This window comes from Numenius arquata, chromosome 5 (assembly GCF_964106895.1).
Source record: "Numenius arquata chromosome 5, bNumArq3.hap1.1, whole genome shotgun sequence".
Taxonomy (NCBI): Eukaryota; Metazoa; Chordata; class Aves; order Charadriiformes; family Scolopacidae; genus Numenius; species Numenius arquata.
Genome location: NC_133580.1, coordinates 69,213,484 through 69,239,329, shown reverse-complemented (window position 1 = coordinate 69,239,329; position 25,846 = coordinate 69,213,484). Strand labels below are relative to the sequence as shown.

The following is a 25,846-nucleotide window of genomic DNA, read 5'->3' as shown; positions in this document are numbered from 1 at the left end:
GGCCGGGGCGGGCGGCAGCGCGGCTGCCGAGGCGGAGGCGGCGGGCATGGCTCCGCGGAGGACGGGCGGGATCACGCCGACTGCACCCTGGCTGGGCCCCGCCGTTACCGGGCTGGTCAACGGCTCCGCTCTCGGTGGGTCGCCGCGGCCTCGGGACCTTCGCTGCTGGGCTGAGGGCGGGAGGGGAGCTCCCGCCGGAGGGGAGGCTTCGAGCCTGGGAACCGCGGCGGTGGCCTCGGCGGGGGGGTGCGAGCCGCCGGGCCCCGCCGGCCTTTCCCCCTTCTCCGGTTCGGGTGCCTCGTCTCCCCCGGGAGCTCCGCGGGGGGCGGCTCGGGGATACCTCTGCCCGACCTCGGGGGGAGCTAGCGGGGAGGAGAAGGAAGAAAAAGAGGAGGAGGAGGAGGGAGGAGGTGGGGGCTCCGCGGTGGCAGCGGGAGAAGGCTCCCGTCAGGCGGGAGGGTTGAGGGGGCGGGAACGGCGGGTCCCCCCCGGGCTGAGGGGGGGACGGGACCGGACGGCGGTGCCCGTGTTCCCCCTGTCAGAGATGAGAGGGTTGTCAGTATCGCGACATCCTCCCCCCCCGGCCCGTTAATGTGGTCAAGTGGGGGGGGGGCTGGAAAAGAAAATGAACCCCTAATGAACGGTACAGACCGGAGTCTGGCAGCTCCTCCGCGGGTGATCTCTCTTCAGGCCGGGATGGGGTGGCTCCCAGAGGTAGGAATTCATCAAGGAATTGCTTCTGCTCCCCTCTCCCGTGTCAAATTTAACTTGTTTTAGCGTTCGGGTGTTGGAAATTCCCTTGACGGCGACCCTGGGGATCTCTGAAGAACGCTCCCACCCCTACAAGCGCCAGGGGAAGTTAGTTTTTAAATGACATTTTCTGTGTTTATGTCTCTCCCCCCCTAATGTTACGGCACTAATAATCTCCAAGCGAAACTGATGCTGTTGCCTGTGTGGTCTGAAGTGCTTTTTTTTTTTTTTTCCCTGTGTCATCTGCTCTTCTCAAACAGTTCTCAGAGGGGAGATGGAGCTGAGATGTGGGGAAGAACTTCTTTGGTGTGAGGATGGTGAGAGCCTGGCCCAGGTTGCCCAGAGAAGCTGTGGCTGCCCCATCCCTGGAGGGGTTCCAGGCCAGGTTGGAGGGGGCTTGGAGCAACCTGGTCTGGTGGGAGGTGTCCCTGCCCAGGGCAGAGGGTTAGAACTTCATGATCTTTAAGGTCCTTTCCCACCCAAACCATTCTGTGATTTAGGCTGATGCTCATTCTTACCTGGTGTGAATTTCAGCTCGATGAGCTTTATCGCTTCTGGGTGGTATGCGACCGATAAGAGTGTACCGGCTTGTTTGAGAGTAAACTTACTTTTAGAAGAAACGGTTAGCGTGAGTGTATTTATTAGCGTGAAATTAGTCATAACATGTTTCTAGCCTTTCTGTAGTTGCTTTTGTACATCTTCTGTACTCGTTACTCACGCAGCTGGGGCAGAAGGGATTGAGATCTTGAGATGCAAGAGGCGTGGAAGGCTCGTCACCCGTTCCATCCTTCTGCTGGGGAGAGCAGAAGGAAACAAGAACCACGAGGCCCAATTGGGGATTGTAAAATGGTGCTAAAGAGACTAACATTATCAGGCTTTTTTAAATTTTTTATTTTATTTTTTCCCCAGCATCTTGAATTTCAAATTTATGTTGGCTGGTAGTTGGTGCCCTCCAAGGCCCTTGTTTCTTTCAGGTTTTGTATACAGAGGTAGGAGGAGAAGAGGTATTATGGATTTTTCTTCTCTTCTTGATCCCCCACCCCCCCAGTTGCTGTAGTGTAAAATGTTTTTTTTAACGGCTAAAAAAATTCATTTGCTCTTTGATGGTTGTTACTTTGGCATATTACTGCGTGTTTCTACATGCAGAGATTATTACACAGCTCACCTACTATGGAGCATCTTGAAGAGAGTGTAAGAGATGTTTTAGTAAACTGAAGGATGTGTATACACAAGTTTATACTGACTTTTTAGTGATGCTTATACTCCGGATGGCTTTGCTGAGCTGGAAGGCAGTTATGCTGGAGGAGTGTCAGTGTGCCACGTACATTGGTAGCATTTAACGATGGCAATAACTCAGTCTGGTGTATCATAGAATCAGAGAACTGTCCAGGTTGGAAGGGACCTTTAAGGTCATCGAGTCCAACCATCAACCGAACTTTGATATAAACCATGTCCCTCAGCACCATGTCAACCTGTCTTTTAAATCCCTCCAGGGATGGTGCCTCAGCCACTGCCCTGGGCAGCCCATTCCAAGGCTTCGTAACCCTTTCCATGTAAAAATGTTTCCTAATATCCAATCTGAACCTCCCCTGGGACAACTTGAGACTTGTCCCATCGCCTGTTCCTTGGGAGAAGAGACCGACCCCCCTGGCTACATCCTCCTTTCAGGGAGTTGGAGAGAGCGAGAAGGTTTCCCTTCAGCCTCCTTTTCTCCAGGCTGAAATACCTGGATGAGTAGCATTGAACTTAGGAAATCTGAAAGTTGGCAAGTCTGGCAGGGAATGTGAAAGCTGGGCAAGAATTTTCTTCTTCCTCTGAGTTTGCTGAATGCTTTCTGTCGGTTCCTCTGCTGTATCTTCACACAGCAGATAGGCTGCTTTGGATTAAAAGGGATTTTTGACTCGTCTAAACTAGTGTGGGTGTTGGTTTGCATAAAGGCGTTGATCTGATGTGTTTGGCAGCATCGATTTGCTGCTGCTTGCCCTTGTAAATTCACCCGTGATATGGAATACTCTGCTGTGTCCGGGAAGGAGATTTAGTTTGGTTTTTGGTTTGTTTTTTTTTTAAACAGCTGAACTGGTGAAATGTGCTTATTAAATGTCCGTGGTAGCTGCACGCAGTGCATATTTTATTTGAAAACTGAAATTTGAGGAAAAAAAATCTTCCGACAGAAATGGGAAGCATTAATTCTGTGCATTTTCTGCGGTAGGAGCGATGTGCTGCGGCAAGCGGTGACCGAAGCAATTCCACCAGAAGCACTGCAGTTTTAGTGCTGGTAAACACTGAAACTGGAGCTTTTTGCCTCCGTCTGTGTTTCCGCAGCATCATCAACCGCACCCAGGGGTGAGCTCAGTCGCTGTGACTGTCCTTCGTGGTGCTTTTTTTCCCTTTTCTCTGCTCTAGATACTCCTCTCTTTGTTGTTTTTCTTTCTCATTAAATTCTTAATAAAGGTGGATGCCCTCACGGGGAGATTGTTTGGACCGACTGGGCGATGGGACAAGGTGATTTGGTCTTTTTTTGGTTCCTAAGGAGCTCTGGGAGTGCAGAGGTTGTTTAATCTTGTTGAGGGTTACGTGTGTTATACGGTAACGCTAATTTGAGGACTTTTAGCAGGCTCCAGCTTGAGGTACTACGAAAAGCTTGTGGTTTTGAATACATTTTTGGGTCGTAGGGATGCTGTTGGGTACTGTGTTCAGGAAGGTCATCCCCAAGACTCGCTCACTCTTAGCGTTCTCCAAGGAGGTGTGGTTGGAACCATCTTTAAAGGAACGCGGTTGATCCTTCGGCTCCCTTTTCCGAGATACTGCTTTGGCCGAATCTACTAAAGGTTTTTTTGAGGTCTTTTGTTAACAGGAAACCTCAACCAACCTCGTTTAACCTCCAAGGGGGTTGGCACTACCGTTTCTGGTTGTCAGTGTGTTCTTTCATCATGTGGCTTCCTTTTTCTCATCAGGCTTCCTGCTTATTTCACTTCTGGTCCTACCTTCTGATTGCTACGAGGAAGCTACGAGTCGAGCGGAATTCACAAACTCATTGAATGTTCCTCTTTGATGATAGGTGGTTTTCCTCTGTTGTTCAGTTTATGCCTATTCCCCGAAGTACAATTTCCCTGAACAATAGACAAGCGAATGGTAGGCAATAGGTTTTCCTCATTTAAGAGGTTTTTTCCGGCCAGAAAATAAACTTCTTTTTTTTTTTTTTTTTTTAACCTGTTTTTTGCTGCCTTCTCTAATTTGCCTGGTCTTTTCTGTAGCTCCCACCTTTCTAGTAAGAGACTAGTAAGGCATTCCCAAAATATCTTCTGTGTGTCTGTTTTTGGCAGTGATATATTTTGACTTGGGATTGAAATTGCTTGTTATTTCATCTGCTTAGTTATACAAAGGCAATTTGCATCTTAGTGCATATTTCTGTAGTGTCCAGAATAGATAAATACTATTTAAATCAGATAACTCTTTAAAAACAAACTATGTTTGATTTGAAGTCGCAGCAAACTGCTCTGGCTAAATTTACGATCATTAAAATAACTAAAAACTTGTATTAAATCACAGTTCTAAACACATTCACTGCTAAAGACTTGAATTAAGAATCTAAAAAAAAAAAGAAATTAGACTTTGATAACAGAAGCTTGTACTGCAGCTCTAGCAGAATGCTTTGTTTTACTTCTAAATAAGTTGAATGTAGTGAATGAAAGTAAATAGCTGATGTGGAGCTTCTTTCTCTTAAGAAAATATCCACCACTTCTGAAATGCCAAGGGATATAAGGAAGCCGTTTCTTGCATTTAATTAATTTCACTAAAACTCCATTGTCTTAGTAAGGTTTTAAAAAATAAGTTAGTTTTCTGAAGTTCTTAAGTGAGGTATTTAGTGTGTATTTAAGAAATTGAGCTAATAAACACGGTTGTTTTTTTTCTATTTTTATGCCTGAATTTCAAAGTGTGTAATTTGAAATCAAAAGAACTTTGACTTTAAATGATACTTAAAATGAATGCTTTAAATCAGAGCATCCATCCACCCACCAAAGGTGTCCGGCCTGGAGGTGGGAAGTGTCATTATAGTTCGATGCCGTTCTGTTTCTCCTGGTGCCATTGTCAGCGTAATGTCCCGTAAATAGTGTGTGGGTCCAGGCAGTGTGTGGAACTGGAAGTGATCCAGGTATGAAAGAAAGAAAAAGGGGGGGGGGAAAAAAACCCCACTGCAACAAACCCCAGCCCAAAAAAAGAACCAAAAAAACCCCCTCAAGCAAACCATATTTTGCCTAAGGCTGATGTTGCTGCAGAGACGTGTTTCCCAGCTACGCTGAGATGTTTGAGCAGATCATAAGCCACATCTGAATATTTCATTGGTCTTGTCCTTTAATAGGTTGTACATTGATTGTACTTAATGTCTTTAAATATTAATTAAGGCCACCAATAGTTTGTTTCTGCGTACTGAAAGATTGATAACTGCATTTCATCCTCGAGCCTGGAAGCAGGAGAAGATGGTCATGTAACTCCTTGAACTTTATGGAGAGGAAGATAGTGAATTTGTGTTTATTTTTAGCAGGTGGATGGCTGGAACAATCAAATTAATAACACGTAAACAAAGTTCTTTAAAAGGCATGCCCTGAGAAATAAATAGCGTGGGCGTAATGGGCTAAAGCCAGAGGAACCGAATAGGATTCTTGATCAGTAGAGCAGAGAGAAGATTACATCATTGTTTATGGGATACTTTCTGTAAACTAAACAATCCCAAACCGACTGGGATGTGCCTGAAGTAATCAGTTAGATGTAGACTGTGTTTAACCGTAGTACGGGGGATGTAGAAAAATAAACGTAATGCATTATTTTAATGATGAGTTTTATATTGCTTACGTAACAACTAAACAGGTTTGATCTATGTGCAAAAAGAATTTATTTTTCAAGAACCGGAGTTGTTCTTTAAGCAATATTAAATATTTCTAGAGATTCCTCACGTGTTTATGTAAAGTTCGAGATTTGTGTATTTAGATCAATACTAAAGGCAAAGCTTTGAGATAACTGGGGCTCCTATTGGGGATGTCCTAGTGATCTCCATGCCAAGTATGAAACCTTTTCAAGTCCAGGCAGCTAAAAGTAAGTAAAGGGTAATTCTGTAACTCGGTGTGAGCAGCACCTGATATTGTGGGAGCGGAGACTGAAGGGGGAATTGTTCTGACCTTGCATTAGCAGTGAGAAAGAGAATGGGTGCGGAGGGCGAGCTATTACCTTGTGGTCTTGGAATATTTTTGTGGTCAAATGTTATTTTACTGATGTGGAGGGTGTACGGTCTTTAACTTTGATGTTAACGGATGTGTCTGGGCCACGTAAAAATTGCAATTTAATGAAGGGTGAAATATTTTTTCATTAACGTGCTTTTTCCCTCCGATTTTCCTAAAGGCCCTGAAACATTTTCTTGAGCCATTGCTGAGATGGAAGAACATTATCTTTGTGTCAGAGTAGTAATGATCAGAACCAGTGTAAAAGACTTGTCTGAGGTTGACTGACCTTATATTTTACTTTTTAGGGAAGGATTAAGTAAGGGCAGACAATATTCAAGTTCAATACTTAACGTAAATTCATTTTTAAGCAAATGAGTAGGTGGGATGTGAATTAGTAGCATGAATGCAGCCTGTGATCCACAGCTTAAGCAGCACTTTAAACATGCTGAATATTGCTCCTAAACATTTTTTATTTAGATCACATCTTGAAGTAATTTTGATACGTAGACTGATATCACAGAGTCAAAGAATCACAGAATGATATGGGGTTGGAAGGGACCTCTGGAGATCATCTCCTCCAACCCCCTGCCAAAGCAGGTCCACCCAGAGCAGGTCGCACAGGAACGTGTCCAGGTGGGTTTGGAATGTCTCCAGAGAAGGAGACTCCACCACCTCTCTGGGCAGCCTCTTCCAGGGCTCTGCCACCCTCACAGCAAAGAAGTTCCTCCTCATGGTGAGATGGAACTTCTTATGTTCACGTTTGTGACCATTACTTCTTGTCCTGTCCCTGGGCACCACTGAAAAAAGACTGGCCCCATCCTCCTGACACCCACCCTTGAAGTATTTATAGGCGTTGATCAGATCCCCCTTCAGTCTTCTCTTCTCCAGACTAAAAGGACCCAAGTCCCTCAGCCTTTCCTTGTAAGGGAGTTGCTCCAGGCCCCTCATCATCTTTGTAGCCCTCTGCTGTCCCCTCTCCAGCAGTTCCCTGTCCTTCTGGAACTGGGGAGGCCAGAACTGGACCCAGTGCTCCAGATGGGGCCTCCCCAGGGCAGAGCAGAGGGGCAGGATGACCTTCCTCCACCTTCTAGCCACGCTCTTCTTGATGCCCCCCAGGATGCCATTGGCCTTCTTGGCCACAAGGGCCCATTGCTGCCTCATGGCCATCCTGTTGTCCACCAGGACTCCCAGGTCTTTCTCCTCAGAGCTGCTCCCCAGCAGGTCAGCCCCAACCTGTCCTGGCGAAGGAATTTCCCTATGAATTGACTTGAGTCAAGGAATATCGCTGTGGTCTCAACTTGTTTTAAAAACCCATTGTGAAGCAACATCATACATCATGAGAGTGAGGTAGAGCCTATTAACAGGCTGTTAATCAGCATAATATGCCTCTGGGGATGAGGAGTAGGGAATGTATGATGAATGATGTAGCTGTGATTTGGGACGTGAAATATATTACTCTTTAGCTCGGCAAGCTTTGGGTTCGCATTATGGTGTAACTGCTGTGGTTTTTGAGGGCAGCCTTCTCCATCCGTGGAGGCTGTTTGATAAGGAATGCTGAGTTTGGGAATTGAAAGGTTTCACAGCACCAAGTATTTGATCCAGGTAATTTCTTCTGGGATATTTTTGGTGAATTTTTGCATCTCTGAACATAAAAGGAATGTCATCAAGCAGTTTATGGGCTTGGTGTAAATTATGTATTTCTATAGAAATATTATTGATTTAATTTTTTACTAGGAGTAAACAAAATGCCTTGCAAAGTTGCTTGTATCTTGTTGAATTTTAATGGGAGAATTGGATTTTTAGGCAAGTAAGAAAAATCCCATAGGCTTATCTATATAGGCTCATATTTCGGAGTATCTGTTTGTTAATGCATTTTTAAATGGGAAAAAATACTTTAAGTATGTTTTCCTGCCTAGTTCCAAAGCTCTTTAAATCTCAATCCAATTAGTGGACTAATCTATGCCACAGTTGATAAATTACGAGGTTTTTTTCAACATCCTTCTGTGAGGGCGGGGAAGAAGTGCCGATACAGGCACAGTTCTGGAATTTTTTCAATTTTATTTTACCTTGTGTGGGTTGCATCTACCCTTTGAGAATTTGTCTAGATGGTCATGACCCCACCTGGAATACTGTGTCCAGCTCTGGAGGTCCAGGAAGGACATGGACCTGTTGGAACGGGTCCAGCGGAGGGCCATGAAAATGATCAGAGGGATGGAGCACCTCCCCTGTGAAGAGAGGCTGAGAGAGCTGGGGTTGTTCAGCCTGGAGAAGAGAAGGCTCCGGGGAGACCTCATAGCAACCTTCCAATATCTGAAGGGAGCCTCCAGGAGAGCCGGAGAGGGACTCTTTGTCAGGAGATGTAGTGACAGGACAAGGGGTAATGGTTTTAAATTGGAAGAGGGGAGATTTAGATTAGATATTAGGAGGAAATTCTTTACTGTGAGGGCGGTGAAGCACTGGCCCAGGTTGCCCAGGGAAGCTGTGGATGCCCCATCCCTGGAAATGTTCAAGGCCAGGCTGGATGGGGCTTGGAGCAACCTGCTCTAGTGGAGGTGTCCCTGCCCAGGGCAGGGGGGTTGGAACTCGATGATCTTTAAGGTCCCTTCCAACTCCAACCATTCTGTGATTCTATGATCTTTTGACTGCAGATGAGATTGCAGCTGATTGAGGTTTCCTCGTGGGTGTTTCAGGTCTATGAGGTTTCCTCGTGGGTGTTTCAGGTCTATGAGGTTTCCTCGTGGGTGTTTCAGGTCTATGAGGTTTCCTCGTGGGTGTTTCAGGTCTATGAGCAGAAGTACTAAACTAAATCTCAGCACAGATTACGTAGGTAGAAAAAAGAAACAGAAAACTAAGAAACCCATGGTTTCATGGTTCCTGCTGTGCAAGCATTTACAGGCTGGGGATATCAACCTGAGTTGTTTCTGATGTTTTGCTTTTTTTGGAGGGTGGGGGTGGTATTTAGTGATTGCTCAGCGGTGATCTGCCCTTCTGAAAATGCCGTGTCACTTGAGTTGCTTGTGAACTTCAGATTGGCTCAGATTTATATAGATTTTTTTTTTTTTCTTCCTTGCTGTCAACATTTAACAGTACTTGGGATCCATTTTCCTATATCCTTCGTGTAATTGTTCTCTTCTGTTGATTGTATGCAGCTTTGTATTTTAAACTGTATGTACGTTTTCAGTGGCTGTGTCAAGTTGATGGGATTTCAAGCTGATGATTTAAAAAAGTAGGACTTTTTTTACATATAATTAGTCCTCCTGCCCTTATTTTTGGAGCATCTGCTGAGATTATGGCTCTATGTTATTACAATTACTTCAGGAAAGCTTCTTCTGGATGTATTCCTCCTTCCTTACAGTTACTTGTTCCCTCACTTGAGCTTACTTGGTGTCTTGGTAGAGTAATTTGCTAAACAACTGGTCGAGCTTATTCAGTAAAATGAGTGCTTAAAAGTAAAGACTTCTTGACTTTAAGATCATCGAGTCCAACCATCAACCTAACTCTGACAAAAACCATCACTAACCCATGTCTCCCAGCACCATGTCAACTTGTCTTTTGAATCCCTCCAGGGATGGTGCCTCAACCACTTCCCATTCCAAGGCTTCGTAACCCTTTCCATGTAAAAATTTTTCCTAATATCCAATCTGAATCTCCCCTGGGGCAACTTGAGGCCATTTCCTCTTGTCCCATCGCCTGTTCCTTGGGAGCAGAGACCGACCCCCCCCTGGCTACACCCTCCTTTCAGGGAGCTGGAGAGAGCGAGAAGGTCTCCCCTCAGCCTCCTTTTCTCCAGGCTGAACACCCCCAGCTCCCTCAGCCGCTCCTCACAAGACTTGTGCTCCAGACCCCTCACCAGCTCCGTTGCCCTTCTCTGGACCCGCTCCAGCCCCTCAATGTCTTTTTTGTGGTGAGGGGCCCAAAACTGGACACAGCCCTCGAGGTGGGGCCTCACCAGTGCCCAGTCCGGGGGGACCATCACCTCCCGAGTCCTACTCCCCACGCTGTTCCTGACACAGGCCAGGATGCTGTTGGCCCTCTTGGCCACCTGGGCACGCTGCTGGCTCCTGTTCAGCCGACAGTCGACCAACACCCCCAGGTCCTTTTCTGCCAGGCGGCTCTCCAGCCACTCTTCCCCAAGCTAGATAATCCAGTTTAAAACTGCTCTTGGGGCTATGGTCTGTCAGGACTGAAGGGGAAGGGACCTCTTAAAGGCACTTTGTCTTTGGAGAAACCGTAATGACCCACAACTTGGAGAGTCTGAAGCGTGGACATTCAGTCACACGATGAGGTTTGGTGTGGGAATTACCTACCACAGTTATAGAGAAACATCAAGAGATGTCACTTGTTTGGGTGGTTCATGCCACTTGCCCCCAAGAGAGGTAGAGAACCTGAAGAGTCGATTTGGAGATTCATTTGGAGTAGAGGGGGAAAAGAAAAATCAAGGCTATTTGTGTGAAACCTGATGCTTTTTCTTTGTGAGGGTCAATGCTAAATCCTGTACTTACTCTCATATTAGGGAAGGATCCATGTTTTTGTAGCAATTTTGCACAAACTTATGACCAGAACAATTGTGTGGCGTTTTCCTCCTTGATGGGAACAAGGAGCACTGGTGGTGTCCTCCTTCAGGGAAATATGTGAACCCCAGTTGAGATGACAAACCTGTCAGGCTGGAAGATCATTTCTTCTTCACTGTTATATTGAAGAAATATCACATGGGTTTTTTGTATGTTTTTTTTCTTGTTTGTAATCATTTTATGAAGAGGGTTTATTGTTAGGGGTGTGAGTTCTCAGCCAGTAGAGCAGGCGTTGCCCATTCAGGTCATCACGGAAGGTACATGACATCGACGCTGCAGGGATTTGGTCGTCCTTGTAATCTTCTAAATGCTTTGAAGCGATTTACAGTGTATAGTAATAACTGTGTTTATTCGTTTCCGTAGATGATGGAGAGTTTCTCCGGGTTTTGTCCAGCTATGGCTTACAGACGACCACTTTGACGACTAAAACTGATGGCAGCGATGGGAAGGCTGAACACCTAGAGTATATCGCCTTCGCACTGGTTCCTGTTTTCTTCATCATGGGCCTCTTGGGGATCCTCATCTGTCACGTCCTTAAGAAAAAAGGATATCGTTGTACAACAGAGGCTGAACAGGTAGAAGAAGAAAAACTGGATGAAAAAATAGGTAATCAACAAGTATCATAAACAGCTTCTTATTTCTGTACATTGCAACTGCTGTGGAGTAATTTATTGTGATACCTCTGCCATTTCTCCCTCTATATTTGACGTCAACACCATATTAAGCAAAGTATTGTTGTTATTATTATATGTATGTCAGGTCTTGATCTTTGACAGTCAAAACTAGGAGTGTTCCAGTTTGCCACGCAAGTTCTCTGACATCAATTAAGAGCTTACGGAGGGATCAAAGAGCAACGGAGTATTATTATACGTAGTTCCATCTGAGGAGTGACGAAAAGCTGCCTTCTAAAGCCTAAAACCTTAGTTTTGTGTTGAGCAATCTTAATTTGTTCCTGTTGTGCTGTCGTTCTTAAAGCTGAGCCTTTGGACTGTCTGCCTGCCTTCTGGTTTGTTATCTGTGCTGCTTATAGCTTTTTCTTAAAAATACCTTTCTTTTTGTTCTGCTGTTCGTTCGTTTGTGCTCATTTTTATGGTTCCTTATTCCCATTCCCTATTCTCTTACTTGAAAAAAAAAAACAACCCAAGAAAAGAGTGTTATCACTTGGGAAGGGCTCTAGTAACCCGGTGTAGCATTTGGTTAATTAAATACAAAGGCCAAGTCACTTGGAGATACTTCGGGCCTCTTCCGTTCTCCCAATTAATTACTGTCGGTAGGTTCATAATAAGCACAAATTACAGCGGCTGCGTGGTGTGGGGCAGGCAGTGAGGTGTCAGCCTTTTCTTAATTCTTGCCTGGGGCAGCGAGTGAGACTCTCTGATCCGTTAGTTGTGACAGCGAGGTGAGCAGTAACCAAAGGGGGACAACTTTTAGCTCTTAATTTCAACTTTTAGCTCTTAATTTGTATCTAAATTGCACTGCAAAATTGCAGGGATGAGGATAAAGGGTGGGTACAGAGATGGGGAAGCCCCTAAATTACTACTGAGAGACAAATTTAGGGTCTTGCCTATCAAACTTGCCTCAATCCTGTGATTATTACTATTTTTTTTTTTCATTTTATAAAGCTGTTAGTAACGATTATTAGGGAGGGGCAGAGCTGTGCCTCTCAGTTGTCCTGTTTCTCTTCCTGATCTTTCTCTGCCTTCTGAGGTTATTCTGGGGGAGCTTCCGGAATTGTTAATGCAATCGATTTTTATTTATTTATAAATAAATTATAATTTATATAATAAATTAATAACAAAATAATAAATTTATAAATAAATTAAATTTATTTTTTATTTATTTATAATCGATTATTATTTATTTATTTATTGCAATTGATTCCAAAAGGCTTAAATGTAGTATGAGGTTTCTTTTCTTAAATCCCTCGCTCCCATTGCATTCACTGAATTCACTGAATTTTTTTTGAGTTGGAAGGGACCATATAGATCATCTAGTCCAACCCCCCTGCTGAAGCAGGATTGCTTAGAGAATGCTACTCAGGACAATGAGATGAGCATATGAGATGATTTTTCTTTTAATTAAAAAAAATCAAATATTAGGTCCTTGCAGCTGTGGTGAAAAGCTTAAATTGAATCCCTCTTGCACTAGAAGCTGATAATACCTATTTTAAAATAGTGACTTGAGACAGTTCAAGGATTTTGGTTGGTTGGTTTTCTTCTTCCCTGTGGTTAGGGCTGGGAATGCTGCTCTCTTGTTTGTCTCCTTATGAGCTAGAGAAGGAATTTTGATGCATGTTGGAAAACGTTGAGTTTTTCAGCTCTTGGATGAATATTTTAGAGCTGGTATAGATTGCATAAACTCTTGTTTATATTTTTTCCTGCATAAGGACTCAAAAGTCTCATCTAAGCTTTCTGACGATAGATTGTCTTTTCTTTATCTAACTTCTTCTGGTGTCTGTGCATTTGGTTTTTTGTTTTGGCTTGGTTTTTTTTGGTTTTTCCTTTCTTTTAAAATAAATAAGTTCCTGACTTGGAAGGCCAAGGTATTGACACCGTGTTTATTTCCTTGCACAGAAATGAATGAAACTCTACATGAGAATAGCGACACTGTGGGACAAATTGTTAACTACATTATGAAAAATGAAGGTATAGTATTGTGATATTGAAAATATGGGCCTTTGCGATGGTGTTCTGTAAAAAATACTTTTTTTTTTCAGATATTCTTAAGTATGGTGTGTTGGTGTGTTTTCATTTAATAACCGTTTTGTAGATGCTTAACTCTTTGAAATTGCCATCAGAAGGCAATAACTTCAAACAAAATAAGGAAGTTTTTTGCTTACCCGAAAACTCATTTGTGTGATAAGTTTGGTTCATGCCTTTCTTGATATTTTAACTCTTTGGGTGTTAGATTTTTTTGGGGTTATGCTTTAGTTTTGTTTTGGTTCCTGCCTTTCTTGATATTTTAACTCTTTGGGTGTTAGATATTTTTTTGGGTTCACGTTTTTGTTTCATTTATGAAGTAAAAGCTAAAGGTCGCTTTCTTAATGGCAACGTTGAAAGCATGGGAGATATTGGTGGTTTGACCAGATTGACCTTGTTGTCCTGAAACGATTCCTGCAGCTTTGTCTGATGGAAGGTTTGCGTGTAACTGAGCCAATAGGGCAGACTAGTGCCAACGCTGAATTTTGAAGGTGGTATCTCCATGCCTTGTGTGTGCAGAGTGAAGGATAAAGAAGATACGACTCAAAAAGAAATAAATCATAAAATCCCACTGAATTAGCCTATGGAAAGGTTGGCTAGTTCAGATCATATTTGCCCAGTTGAAGAAACATATAGGAGACTGTATATTTTTATAGTATGAGAACCTTTAGCCTTTTAATATTACATTTTGTATAAATCGAAGTTCTCCTAAGCATTGAGCTTGCTTTGAGTTACTTCTGGATGAAGACTAATCCTCTGGAAAAGCTGGTTTTGGGTTGGCTTTGTCTGGTTGGTTTTTTGTTGTTGGTGGGTTTTTTTTCCCCCTCTTAACTCTTAGGGATTTGAGTTTGTGTATTTTTGCACAAGGTTGGGATTAGGTCCCCATGTGTATGGGTTTTGGTGGTGTTTTTTTTTTTTAATATGTGAGCAATCGGTAGTTTTTGGTCAATAATTAATATGTATTTTGTAAGGCTCACTTAAACTGGCGTTTTTAATCTTAAATTGCTTTATACAAGTGAGGGGATGATACTCCTGTGGTCAAATGGATGTTTTAAAGGTTTTTAGAGACCTTGTTTGGGAGTGTTGTGCAGATGGCTCTGTTGTATGGCTCGTATCGGGGCAGAGCTTTGACTGCAATATGAACTGTAATTTTAGTTAAGAAAATCCCATAGAATTATATTAACTTTTTTTTTTTTCATAACTTTTATCTCATGCCTTTTTGGAGATATTTTGGATGAAATTTCTTTGAGGACCTTTAATCTTGCTGTTTGGTTGGTTTTTTTTTTTGTTTTGAAGTTGGAGCCATACGATTTTGAAGAACTCTATTTATTCTCATTGCAGCAAATGCTGATGTGTTAAAGGCCATGGTAGCAGATAGCAGTGTCTTTGAACCCGAAAGGTAATTACTTATCTTTTTAATGCATGTTTCCTGAGGCGATTAAAACCTTACCCTTTCAAAGGGTTTTATTTCCCGAGTTACCAGCTAAGAGGATGATACTTTGATTTCCTTGTGGTGTCTCTGAGTCACTCAATTTTAATGTATGCTCTGGGTTAGTAACTGGCTCTTCAGGATACGGGTTCCAGGTGTGTAACGCAGATTTATTGCTTTTTGGGCTAAAGATTTACAGAGGCTGCAAATACTTGTTTGCTTCAGGGTGAAGTTACTTACAAGTTGGCTTATTCCAAAGCTACTCTGACTTGAAAGAACAAGGCGCAGCACTTGCTTCATTTGTTGCTAACTTAAAATAGACTTAAAATCTTTTTCTGTGTCTCCTTCTGGTTTACTTTTTTCTTCACAATTGTGGGGATAATACACACTGGCTGACTTGCCTCTTATTTTTTTTTTCCCTACACACCTATTTAGAGAATTATATAGAGAAAGTAGTTCAGCTCTTGAGTTGCAGATGCATCATTTCTGTAAAAATTACTTATATCTGTACATAAGTGCTTTTAAACTATGTAATTTTACTACTCTTCATATGGGTTCATATTCAAGGCAGAGAAGATGAAGGTTCAAGCAGTTCTATGTCACTAATAACAGAAGTGGGAGTGTATAGTCTTAGCAAAACAAACAGAGTTCGCTTATCTCCTGCTGTAAGGGTGACAGGCTGGGTTACTGAACTCCTTTCTTAAGTTCAGGGTTTTTATTCTTCCTAAGAATGGGAATTATTTCTAAACTTCATGGTGCGGGAGAAGGATTTGCTCGAGTCTTAACCCAATCTTATTGTGTAGCTACGTGCGATGTTATTCTGGGAGTTTTAGACTATTGTTTCAGTGAGGAATTAAAATACGAGGAATTAAAACAAAAAGTAAGGGGAAGGGAAAAATGATGACAGATATTCTTCTGACAGATACTCCTAAAGCTCTAGTAACTCAAGTGCAAATGCACTGTATTTCTTACTAAGTTTGGGGTGCTATAAAATGCTTCCTAACGCTAGGAATAGTAATGGCTAAGTAAAATCTGTGCTTCTGCCACTGAAAGCCATCAGTTCCTCTGTGTCGGATGTGGCACGGATTTTACTTCCCTTACAGCATTCTCTTATTTATTCGAAGACCATTAAATGCCTCCTGTCGATATTTTTGTTTTAAAAATAAGCATCCAAGTAACTCAAGTCTCTTAATGATGCGTTTTATGTCTTTAATTTGTTCTTTCTGTTCTCCTTTGGAGTCTCTTCAGTCTGTTGATATTTTTCCTGAATTAAAATTTCTCGAAGTGGATGGAACGTTGGGCTGAGGCATGATTAACGCTGAGTAACGTGACGTTAGGTTCACAGGTTATACTCCTGTAATTTCCACTGTGAAATTTGTCCTTTTTAAGCAACAACCTCGTCATGATTCATGTTCAACTTGTGATCTTCATCTTCTTTTTCTGAAGAATGATCAGCTGGCTGGTTGCTTTTAAATCTGGGGTTTCTGTCCACTGAAGCGCTGAGATTTGTGTGGTCCTTACTGCAACAGATCCAGTACTTTTAATAAGGTGTATGTATGTGTGAATGTGCCTTTAACACACGTGCTCTCCTCTGGGTACTTGTGCCATTCTTCTATTCCATTACAGAATCACAGAACGATATGGGGTTGGAAGGGACCTCTGGAGATCATCTCCTCCAACCCCCTGCCACAGCAGGGGCACCCACAGCAGGTCCCACAGGAACGTGTCCAGGCGGGTTCTGAATGTCTCCAGAGAAGGAGACTCCACCACCTCTCTGGGCAGCCTCTTCCAAGGCTCTGCCACCCTCACAGCAAAGAAGTTTCTCCTCATGTTGAGATGGAACTTCTTATGTTCACGTTTGTGACCATTACTTCTTGTCCTGTCCCTGGGCACCACTGGAAAAAGACTGGCCCCATCCTCCTGACACCCACCCTTGAAGTATTTATAGGCGTTGATCAGATCCCCCTTCAGTCTTCTCTTCTCCAGACTAAAAAGACCCAATTCCCTCAGCCTTTCCTCAGCAGAGAGATGCTCCAGGCCCCTCAGCATCTTTGTAGCCCTCTGCTGTCCCCTCTCCAGCAGTTCCCTGTCCTTCTGGGACTGGGGAGCCCAGAACTGGACCCAGTGCTCCAGATGGGGCCTCCCCAGGGCAGAGGAGAGGGGGAGGATGACCTCCCTCCACCTGCTGGCCACACTCTTCCTGATGCCCCCCAGGATGCCATTGGCCTTCTTGGCCACAAGGGCCCATTGCTGGCTCATGGGCATCCTGTTGTCCACCAGGACTCCCAGGTCTTTTTCCTCAGAGCTGCTCCCCAGCAGGTCAGCCCCAACCTGTCCTGGTGCAGGGGGTTATTCCTCCCCAGGTGCAGCACCCTACACTTGCCCTGGTTGAATTTCATCGGGTTCCTCTCTGCCCAGCTCTCTGGCCTGTCCAGGTCTCTCTGGATGGTGGCACAGCCTTCTGCTGTGTCAGCCACCCCTCCCAGTTGTGTATCGTCAGTTCCCTGGGTAATCAGCAAGTTCACTATCTAATAAAACACTGAATATCATCAGGACCAGAGTAACCACATTTAGTATGTCTTTCCAGTTTCATAGTAAGCTACTGATATATAACTTTCTGGTATGTCTTTTTCTTTCTTTTTTTTCTAACAATGCGTGCTGCCTTGCTCTACCGTAATTCACCTTTAATGCACTGAGCTCTGGCTTGCTTTAGCAGAATGTGGTGCAATACAGTGTCAAAATTGATGCCGAAGTCTAAAGAAGTACATCTTCTGCTATCTATCTGTGCTATCTGCTTTTTTGTTTTAAAATAAAATTAGATTGATTTGATTAGATGTTATCACTAAATGCCCTTTGGGGGTTGTACTGCTTCTTCTGTTTGTCTTTCAAAAAAAAAGCATTTTTCTGATGCTTAAGCTGAATGATCTGCTGATTCCTTTTCACGGTAGACGTTTTAGTGTTGCCTCTGCAATATTGTGGGATGATCCTCTTCTGTGAGTTCTTAAAGATACTCTAACAACTCTGAGGTACTTTCTGCAGTTCTCCAAGTGTGAATTTAATCAGCTAATTAGATGTCTTCGTCAGTATAAGTCCACGTAACCTGTTCTCTTCTATTTTAGCCTGATTTTTTTCCTCTTATTTCCTTTCCCTTTGTGTTATTTACCTTAACTGCGTGACTGCAGCCGAAGTGATTTTTAACTGCAAAAATACTATATCGGAGGGAACCTTAAATCAGACATCTTTACAAATAGAATCATGGAATTGTTTGGGATGAAGGGACCTTAAAGCCCATCCAGTGCCACCCCCTGCCCTGGGCAGGGACACCTCCCACCAGACCAGGTTGCTCCAAGCCCCCTCCAGCCTGGCCTTGAACCCCTCCAGGGATAAACGGCCCCTGAAAAAACTTAGCTATTCACTAGACGTAGCCTAAGGTTATATTTTGGCTTTTCATTTTTCTTTTTAAGAAACGGGATTTTATAGTAAACGCTAAATTTCCTCTATACTTTCTTCTACAGCCCTTTATCTCCTACCTCTCCCGGGAGCCCAACGAGTCCAGGGTCCCCTTTGTCCCCGGGTGCCGTTCCGCCTAAGCACAGCTGCAAGGGCCATCACCTCCACACTGTTGGGGGAGTGATAGAGAAGGATGTTTGTAGCCGTTGCAGCCACAAGCGGTGGCACCTTACAAAGCCAGCTCACAAGTCTAAAGAGCACAGAAGAAGTCGTCTTGGAGAAGTTACAGTCCTTTCCGTGGGAAGGTAAGACTTTTATTGTATACTTTTCTCAGGGATGCTACAGCGGCCCATCAGACATTCATTGAGTCTACTCTCTTTATAGCATCAGCTGTTTGTAATCCTGTTACTATTAGGCTGAAGTTATTTTTAGAAGAAGTAAATTTGATTTTTTTTTTTAAATTATTTTAGAACTATGTAAACAGATGGGGATTTACCGTGGGTACAAATCCAAAGCTATTGCACAGTTGATACTGGCTAAAAAGAAACGAGGATTGCACACTAATAAATTCTTCTGTTTCTGAATTTGGTATTTCTCAAGGAAGTGTTAGCTACAGAAACCATTTCATTCTGTTCCATTATTTTTAATTCCTCGCTTACGTTGTAGCTGTCCTAGAAAATTACTCTTCTAAGCAGCAGTATGCGGTCTGTGGATTCTGCTTTAAAACACAATTCCCTGGGAAAGTGGGATTCAGCAGTCGTGAGGATTAAAAGTACACGTAGGTAATAGGAGTAGAGATCGCTCTGAAGTGAAGCTGAGTCCCTGTGGGTGTCTGTTCCGATACCTTGGGACCTGAAAACGTGTTCCTGTCCCTGCACTGGGTTCTGAGAACAGTCTCGCTAATCTCTGGGGAAACACAACTGAGTCTTTCTTGTGCTTACCTCAGGTTTAGAGTCACCAAAGTGGAGCACAAATCAAATTCCAAAGAACGGAAAAGCCTGATGTCTGTTACTGGTGTGGAGAGCATCAATGGTGATACGCTCACTACGCCTGCCAAGCAGGAGGACGTGCAAGAGAGGAGAAGCTCGGAGTAAACGGCAGGTATCAAACCCCGGGAAATAATATTGAAAACTAACAACAAAATATTGGCATGTTGTGAAATAAGCGAAGGTAATGGGTAAAGAGAAACAAAGTTGAAAACGTTATCGGTTCTGCATGAAAACAGAATCAGAGAATGATGTGGGGTTGGAAGGGACCTCTGGAGATCATCTCCTCCAACCCCCTGCCACAGCAGGGCACCCACAGCAGGTCCCACAGGAACGTGTCCAGGGGGGTTTGGAATGTCTCCAGAGAAGGAGACTCCACCACCTCTCTGGGCAGCCTCTTCCAGGGCTCTGCCACCCTCACAGCAAAGAAGTTCCTCCTCATGTTGAGATGGAACTTCCCATGTTCCAGTTTGTGCCGTTTCCCTCTTGTCCTGTCCCTGGGCACCACTGAGAAAAGACTGGCCCCATCCTCCTGACACCCACCCTTGGAGTATTTATAGGTGTTGATCAGATCCCCCCTCAGTCTTCTCTTCTCCAGACTAAAAAGGCCCAAGTCCCTCAGCCTTTCCTCATCACAGAGATGTTCTAGACCCCTCCTCTTTCCATTTCAAAAAGTTTCTACAGAGGTCTGCAAAAATTATATTGGATCGCTCAGCTAATGATAAATCGGTAAATGCTAAATTATCCACCCAATTCTTACTGAATTGTTCATTTAGACTTTGTAGTTAGAGTCGATGTTGAATAACTACAGTGCGGCTTCCTCACGCTCGCCACCCTGCACCGTGTGCCCAGCCAAGGTGACTGCTTACTAATTACTTCTCTAATAGATGAGTGGAGCTTTGGCTAATGAGAATGGAGACCCGCGAAAACGCTCGTATGGCAGGGATCTATGGTAGGTTACTAAACCAGGAGGTTGGGGTTTTCCTCCCGAGTCCTTAAACTTAATGGGGTACCTCAAGCAATTCACTTGAGCATGTCAAAAACGTGTCGGGAGTAGTTTTGGGATGCCCCCTCGCACCGACTACATTTTTTTATTTTAACAGTTAAGAATGTTGGGCAGGGGGGAAAAAACCCCGTAGGTTAATATGGTTTGCTTCTAACTGATGACACACTGATTGATAAAACGAAGGGAAAAGGTGATTTTTACACAAATGCGATTCAATATACAGAGCTTGACCCTTGAGGGGGGAAAAAAAAGGGATTCTGGGGGTGACAAAATAAAAGCACTGGGTTTGAAGGAAGTGAGCAAAGTGCACAAACTCTGCATATGCTGAGAGAGAGGATAAAGCCATGTTGTGTCAGCTCAGGCCAGTTTCAGACTCTCAGTAACTTCAAACATAAGAGGGAAATGCATGAGTGGAAATTGGGTATGTTTAAAAATGAAACAAGACCCAAAACCCCTCGAGTGTCTGGAGGTTAAATTCTGAAAGGCCAAGGTGCGAGACGTGGCCTTTTCTGTATATCCTGTTGCTTTTTCATTAAGAAAACATTCTGTAATTGTGTTAATTTAGGAAGGAAGACAAAGTAGACAGCTGGTATGCAATGGGATGCCTTCCTCACGACCTTTCCTGGCAGCACTGCTGAGCTGAGCAGACGTATTTGTCTGGACTTTGTGCCTCACTATGAAATTTTACCAATTTTTTTGGAATCGTTGCCGTAGAGGAAGACAGACTTGGAGAAGTGCTGTGCTTCCAAATGTTTAAAAGAGTGTGGAGGGTAATTGCTCAGTGGGTAAGAAGGTAAACAGTAGGGTAATTTGCAAGGAGGTGGAGTTCAGGTGTCAAAAATTAAGAAGTTGGAATAAACTGTTGTGTCTTTATTGCTGGGCTTTTGTAAGAGCAGACCGAGCAAACCCTTGGCAAAACCGGTGTAACTACAGCTCACCCCGCCGTGGAGGCTGGCGATAGACTAAGGACGGTTGGGTTTTTCGTTTTGCTTTTTGTTCTGTAGCAAATTAGGGCAAATCACAGCTTTGTAGGGGCAACTGTCTCCCTCTCCTCTCTGTAACCTGTGAGGATCTACAGATGTCAGGGAACCACAAGCTTTAATCTTATTTTCCCATTCAGAACTATGTCCTGGTCCTCAGGGAGTTTTTTTTGTTGTTGGTGGTGTGGTTTCTTTTTCCTTTCTTCCCTTTTTAAAAATCAATATTAGCTAAAGGCAGTAAGAGATAACTTCTTCGTTTGCTGCATTGGCATTTTCATGGCCAGCTAATTGTTTTGTTACTCCTGGGACTAGTTGTATTTTCTTTTCTGTATCTCCAATGGCATCGCGATCAGACTCTTTGTAGTGTGATTTATGACTCAAAGGCAGACTAGTTATCTCTTATTTAAACATTAGAAATAGAAAAGGCATATATGAAAATAAAGTTAATTCCAGTCCACTCACTTTGATTTAAAAATAAAAAAAAGAAAAATATTTGAAATTGAAATAACTCTAAAAATGTTTTGTAGTCCCCTTTTCTTTCCAATTTGTTTTTCCTTCCCTAAATAAGAAAGCTGTTCTCTGTAATTACATAAAAGTGGTTCTCTAAACTTAAACCATTACTCCTTTAATCTAAAAATAAGCTGCTCTCTAGAGAGGTATGATAGTATAGCTATAAAAAATTTAAATGTCCATCTACGGCAGCTTTTTGTTGTAGAACTTCCCTTGGGATTAAAGTTTTGCCCTTTCTGAAAACCAAATGTTCTAACAGCAGAGAGCTGGCTCCGCGGAATCTCTTGTAAAGGTCTCTCCAGTCCAACAGAGCTGTTTTGTAAATCATCTGGGAGGGGAGCCAGGCCTCTTTGATGAGCACTAGAGAAAATAAACAGATTTTGCTTGAAAAGACTGTGATGCCGTTCCCTCACGTGGTTCTAGATCGGTTTTTGTCCCATACGATGAAAAGCTGTTCACGTATCAACAGGTAGCAGTGAGACCTTTACTTCAATTACTTCTTTCAGACATCTAATGAATTATTATAGCTTAATTTACTGTCACGGAACAGATATAAGCAGCATTTAAGACGTCTGTGCTCCCAGCCAACCAATTTATGATAAATAGCGTAGAGTTTTGGAGAATTTGGCTGAGATCTTCAGACGCAGAGGGAGGCGGCAGACGCCAATGTGTGTTTAACTGCTGTCAGAAAAGGTTTGTTCCAGCATCTGGAGGCAGTAGGTCTGTGCTTTGTGGCCTGACTTCAACCTCTGTGACTGGGAGTTCCTCTATGAGATGGAATTCCTGAGTTGGGCAGTCCCCGAATGACACAATATTGCTGATTGCTCGTGTTCAGGGAGCAGGAGTTCAGGGATTTGAGTTTTTTTTCCCCTAAACTGACATGCTCTTGGTATTTTCTTGAAGCGACCTCAACAGTGTTTGAGCTTATCCCAGTGTCTTGCTGGCTGCATGGTTTGAAGTTGTAACATGTCTTCTTCATGTCTCCAAGGTCCATCTTCTCAGCAGGCTCCATTTCATCACTTAAGTTTATTTAAAATATTTTTTAAAAAAAGTAGCAGATATACAGCTGATAGTTCAGAATTTGGAATTGAGCTCTTGCACGTCCATTGCAAGCTACTGGGTAAACAAAAATTGAAGGTTCTGGTGCACTGAAGCTGTGTAATATTTTCCATTCCTAGTGTCCTTCTCAAAGTTCGTGTGCTTTGCACTGGGACATGGCAGTTTGTCCGTGTGTTCGTCCATCCTTTTTCATGAGTAAAACTCATTCAGCTGAATTTTTAGTTCCTCCCCTTTAGGATTTCACAGACTGAACTCAAAATGCACGGCAACCGCTTCATGTAATTCAGGGCATTTTTATTTTTTTTTCCCCATTTCAGAGCATCTGCTGACTTTTTAATTGGCGTGTTCATCCTACCCCTAATTTTGCTCTTGAGGCTTATTTTTACAATTGCTTTCTTCTCTTGCAGGTGGAACTTTTAGAAGAAACTTGTCTGCTAGCACTTTGGAGAAAACTGAAAACTCCCAAGAGATTCATACTATTTAAGGAAATGTATTTATGGCACTGTAGCATTTTACAAGTTCTGTGATGGCATCCGTGCAAGGTTAAACGCTTAATGGTTTTTCACCAGTAAAATCAGTAAGATTTAGACGCTTAAATGCTGTTGAGCTGTGTCGGCCTCATACCGAACGTTGGGCTTCATCTTGGAAAGAAAAATTAATAGTTTTGGACAGGAAAAGTAAAAGCCTTATCAAATAATCTTAATTTTTTTTTTTTTTACTTAGACAAGCATTTTTAATGAGCACAATATTATGAGTAATATGATTACTCTATGGATAAACGGTGTTCACTCCTCTGGTCAATGTGGATTTTCCTCCTCTGTTCTTCCCCTTCGGAACCGACAAGTGTTTGCTGAAGGTAAAAGCCAGCTTCTGGAAGATGAAAATAGGCTTTTAACTATTAACCGCTAGCAGCCAAGCCAAACATACAAGGAAATAATCATGTCAGCCAAACGCTGCATGTGTGCCTTTAGTACAGAAGCGCTCAGACTCTGTGAAGGGTGTTTCACAGTACGGAGTGGTTCAGCTTTCTGCAGATATTAAATGAAATCGTTGTCTTCCTCTTTACTACTTAATGTAGGCTGAAGAGCGGCTTTTTCTATGCAATTTGGGTGAGCTCTTGAGAAGGTCCCTTTCCTCGAGGCCGCTTGTTCTCCCGCTTCCTTGTAACTACTCACTCCTGTTTAAAGAATGCCTGATAGTTTTGCCTTTCTCTCTTGTTTTTACCCACAGGTTCCTTATTAAAGCTAAGGCAAAGTATTTTGGCCATTGGATAAGGATATGGAATATTTGGCATTAAAAAATTTATGGGGTATATAGTAAAGTACCTCAAAGTGGCTTTATTAGACTGAGGGTATCTCTTTTCATCGGCACCAAATCTTAAGCCAGTGTCACTCCCTTGATATTTTAAGAGTGACTTAGAGCTAAAAACACCAGATGGTTTTGTGATGTTAATTCTTTGTGTCCACTGATCATGATCCCTGCTTTGCCCTGTTACATGTTTTGGGGAGGAAAGTCTTTGCAATACTTCAGCAAATTTTGCTGTGTTACAGAAACTGAAAAAATAACACTTGATCTGAGTGCCTAAGAACATAAGCTCTAATGCAATGCCTTTTAGTAGAGATTGCACTATATTCTGAGAATGAACTCGATGAAAATCAGTGTTTGGTTTGGAATTGATTTGTTTTTAATCAATGCTTTCAATACTTGTAGTCCAAGTGCTCTAAACTGTGTTTCTCCTTCATATCTGAGAATCGGGTTTCTCCATCGCTTTATGCAGCGTTAACAATCAACGTGTACAAAGATAAAAAAATTCATCTTCTTGCTTACGTATTAGATACTCCCACGCCTTGTCAGGAAACATTAAGTTTATTTCATTCCTGCTGAAAATATGTGCTGCTGATGGTCTTCCTTCTACTTGTGTCCGTGAGACACCGACTGGACCTATCAATATATAATTTTCACTGATGCTATATTTGTTAAAAAACCGCCAAACCCACTGCCCACCAAAGACCTGAAAAGAATAAATGGTTTATTGTTGCTTTTAAAAATGAACATTTTTAGAGATACTTGTCCATCCTTGAGAACCCAAAATAACTGTTCTGCCAGAACTGGAACTTGAATGTTTAGCATCCCTGCTTCCATTAATTTAAACCTGGCTTATGAAATCTCTTCAATATTGAAGTATAACTTAGACACCAAGCTCACATTACAGGCATATTTTTTTATTTTCTTCGTCAAGCTCCACTTGATTATTTTTATGAAGAGCTAATGTTTCTAGAAGAATTGGTTATAGTAGTCAGCTTTCAGTTTCCAGGAGATTGAGAGCTATGAGGATTAAATATTACTGGAAAAAGGGAGTACTGGGCAAAATCAAGCAGTTTCAAATAATTTTCAGAAAGGAGATACACAGTTATAGATTGTCCCAAAAGCTTTAAAAAAAAAAAAAAGTTATTTTGATAATATTATGTTTTGATACATGATGGGTTAGTACTGCAAGTAAATTTGCCAAAGGGATGGAAGAAGGTTTAAACAGAAATATGTATTTTTTTACTTAATTTAAAAGTAGTTTCTATTTTGATTCCATTGGGAAAATGTAGAATAAAAGCAAAGAAAATGTCTTGGGTGTGTAAAACATTGTTTACCTGTATAAAATACTTACAAGAAGGTATTATAAAGCCTGATATGTGTAAGAATTTAACTTGTGAATTGCTACTTCAATAAGAGGATTTAGAATCCGTGCCTGTTTCGTTGCATTTAACACTACACCCTGCTCATTTGTAGGGGTATGGATATTGCCATATTAGTCAGCCTTTCTTAAATTTGCATATCAGATGTATTTTTAACAAAATAGTTTATATGCAACTTTTGTACTACCAAGCAGTAAATAAAAAAAGAAAAATTCTTAAACTTGCTTGTGACTTCCTTAAGCCTTTATCCATTGTGTGAAATGGAACCTTTGCACAGTCTTAATGTATAATGCATAATCTCTTTGCATCAGGAGTTCTTCTTTATGGAGGTAGTGAGAAGATCGGGTTGTTGGGTGATGTACTTCAGAGCAGTTCTATTTTCTTGAGGAAAAAAAACAATTGCAAATGTTACTTTAGTTCCATATTTTATATGGGAAAGAAGAAAATCTGTGCTTCAATGCAAGATGGTATCTGATTAGATTAAAGACCTTTTACCTTTAAAG

General features: G+C 42.4%; 1 protein-coding gene across 2 annotated transcripts; it reads left to right on the top strand.

The window, feature by feature from the left end:
* On the top strand, positions 1-25,846 carry RELL1 (RELT like 1). 2 transcript variants are annotated; one of them, XM_074147322.1, is made up of 7 exons: positions 1-134; positions 10,901-11,143; positions 13,111-13,182; positions 14,578-14,635; positions 18,181-18,420; positions 19,062-19,216; positions 23,064-25,538. In XM_074147322.1, exons 1-6 carry the CDS (start codon positions 47-49, stop codon positions 19,207-19,209), a joined length of 849 nt encoding a protein of 282 aa, XP_074003423.1. In that variant the 5' UTR covers positions 1-46; the 3' UTR covers positions 19,210-19,216; positions 23,064-25,538. The 2 variants fall into 2 exon arrangements, with proteins under 2 accessions (XP_074003423.1, XP_074003424.1); XM_074147323.1 differs by having other exon boundaries at positions 6-134; positions 19,062-19,212; positions 23,064-25,846.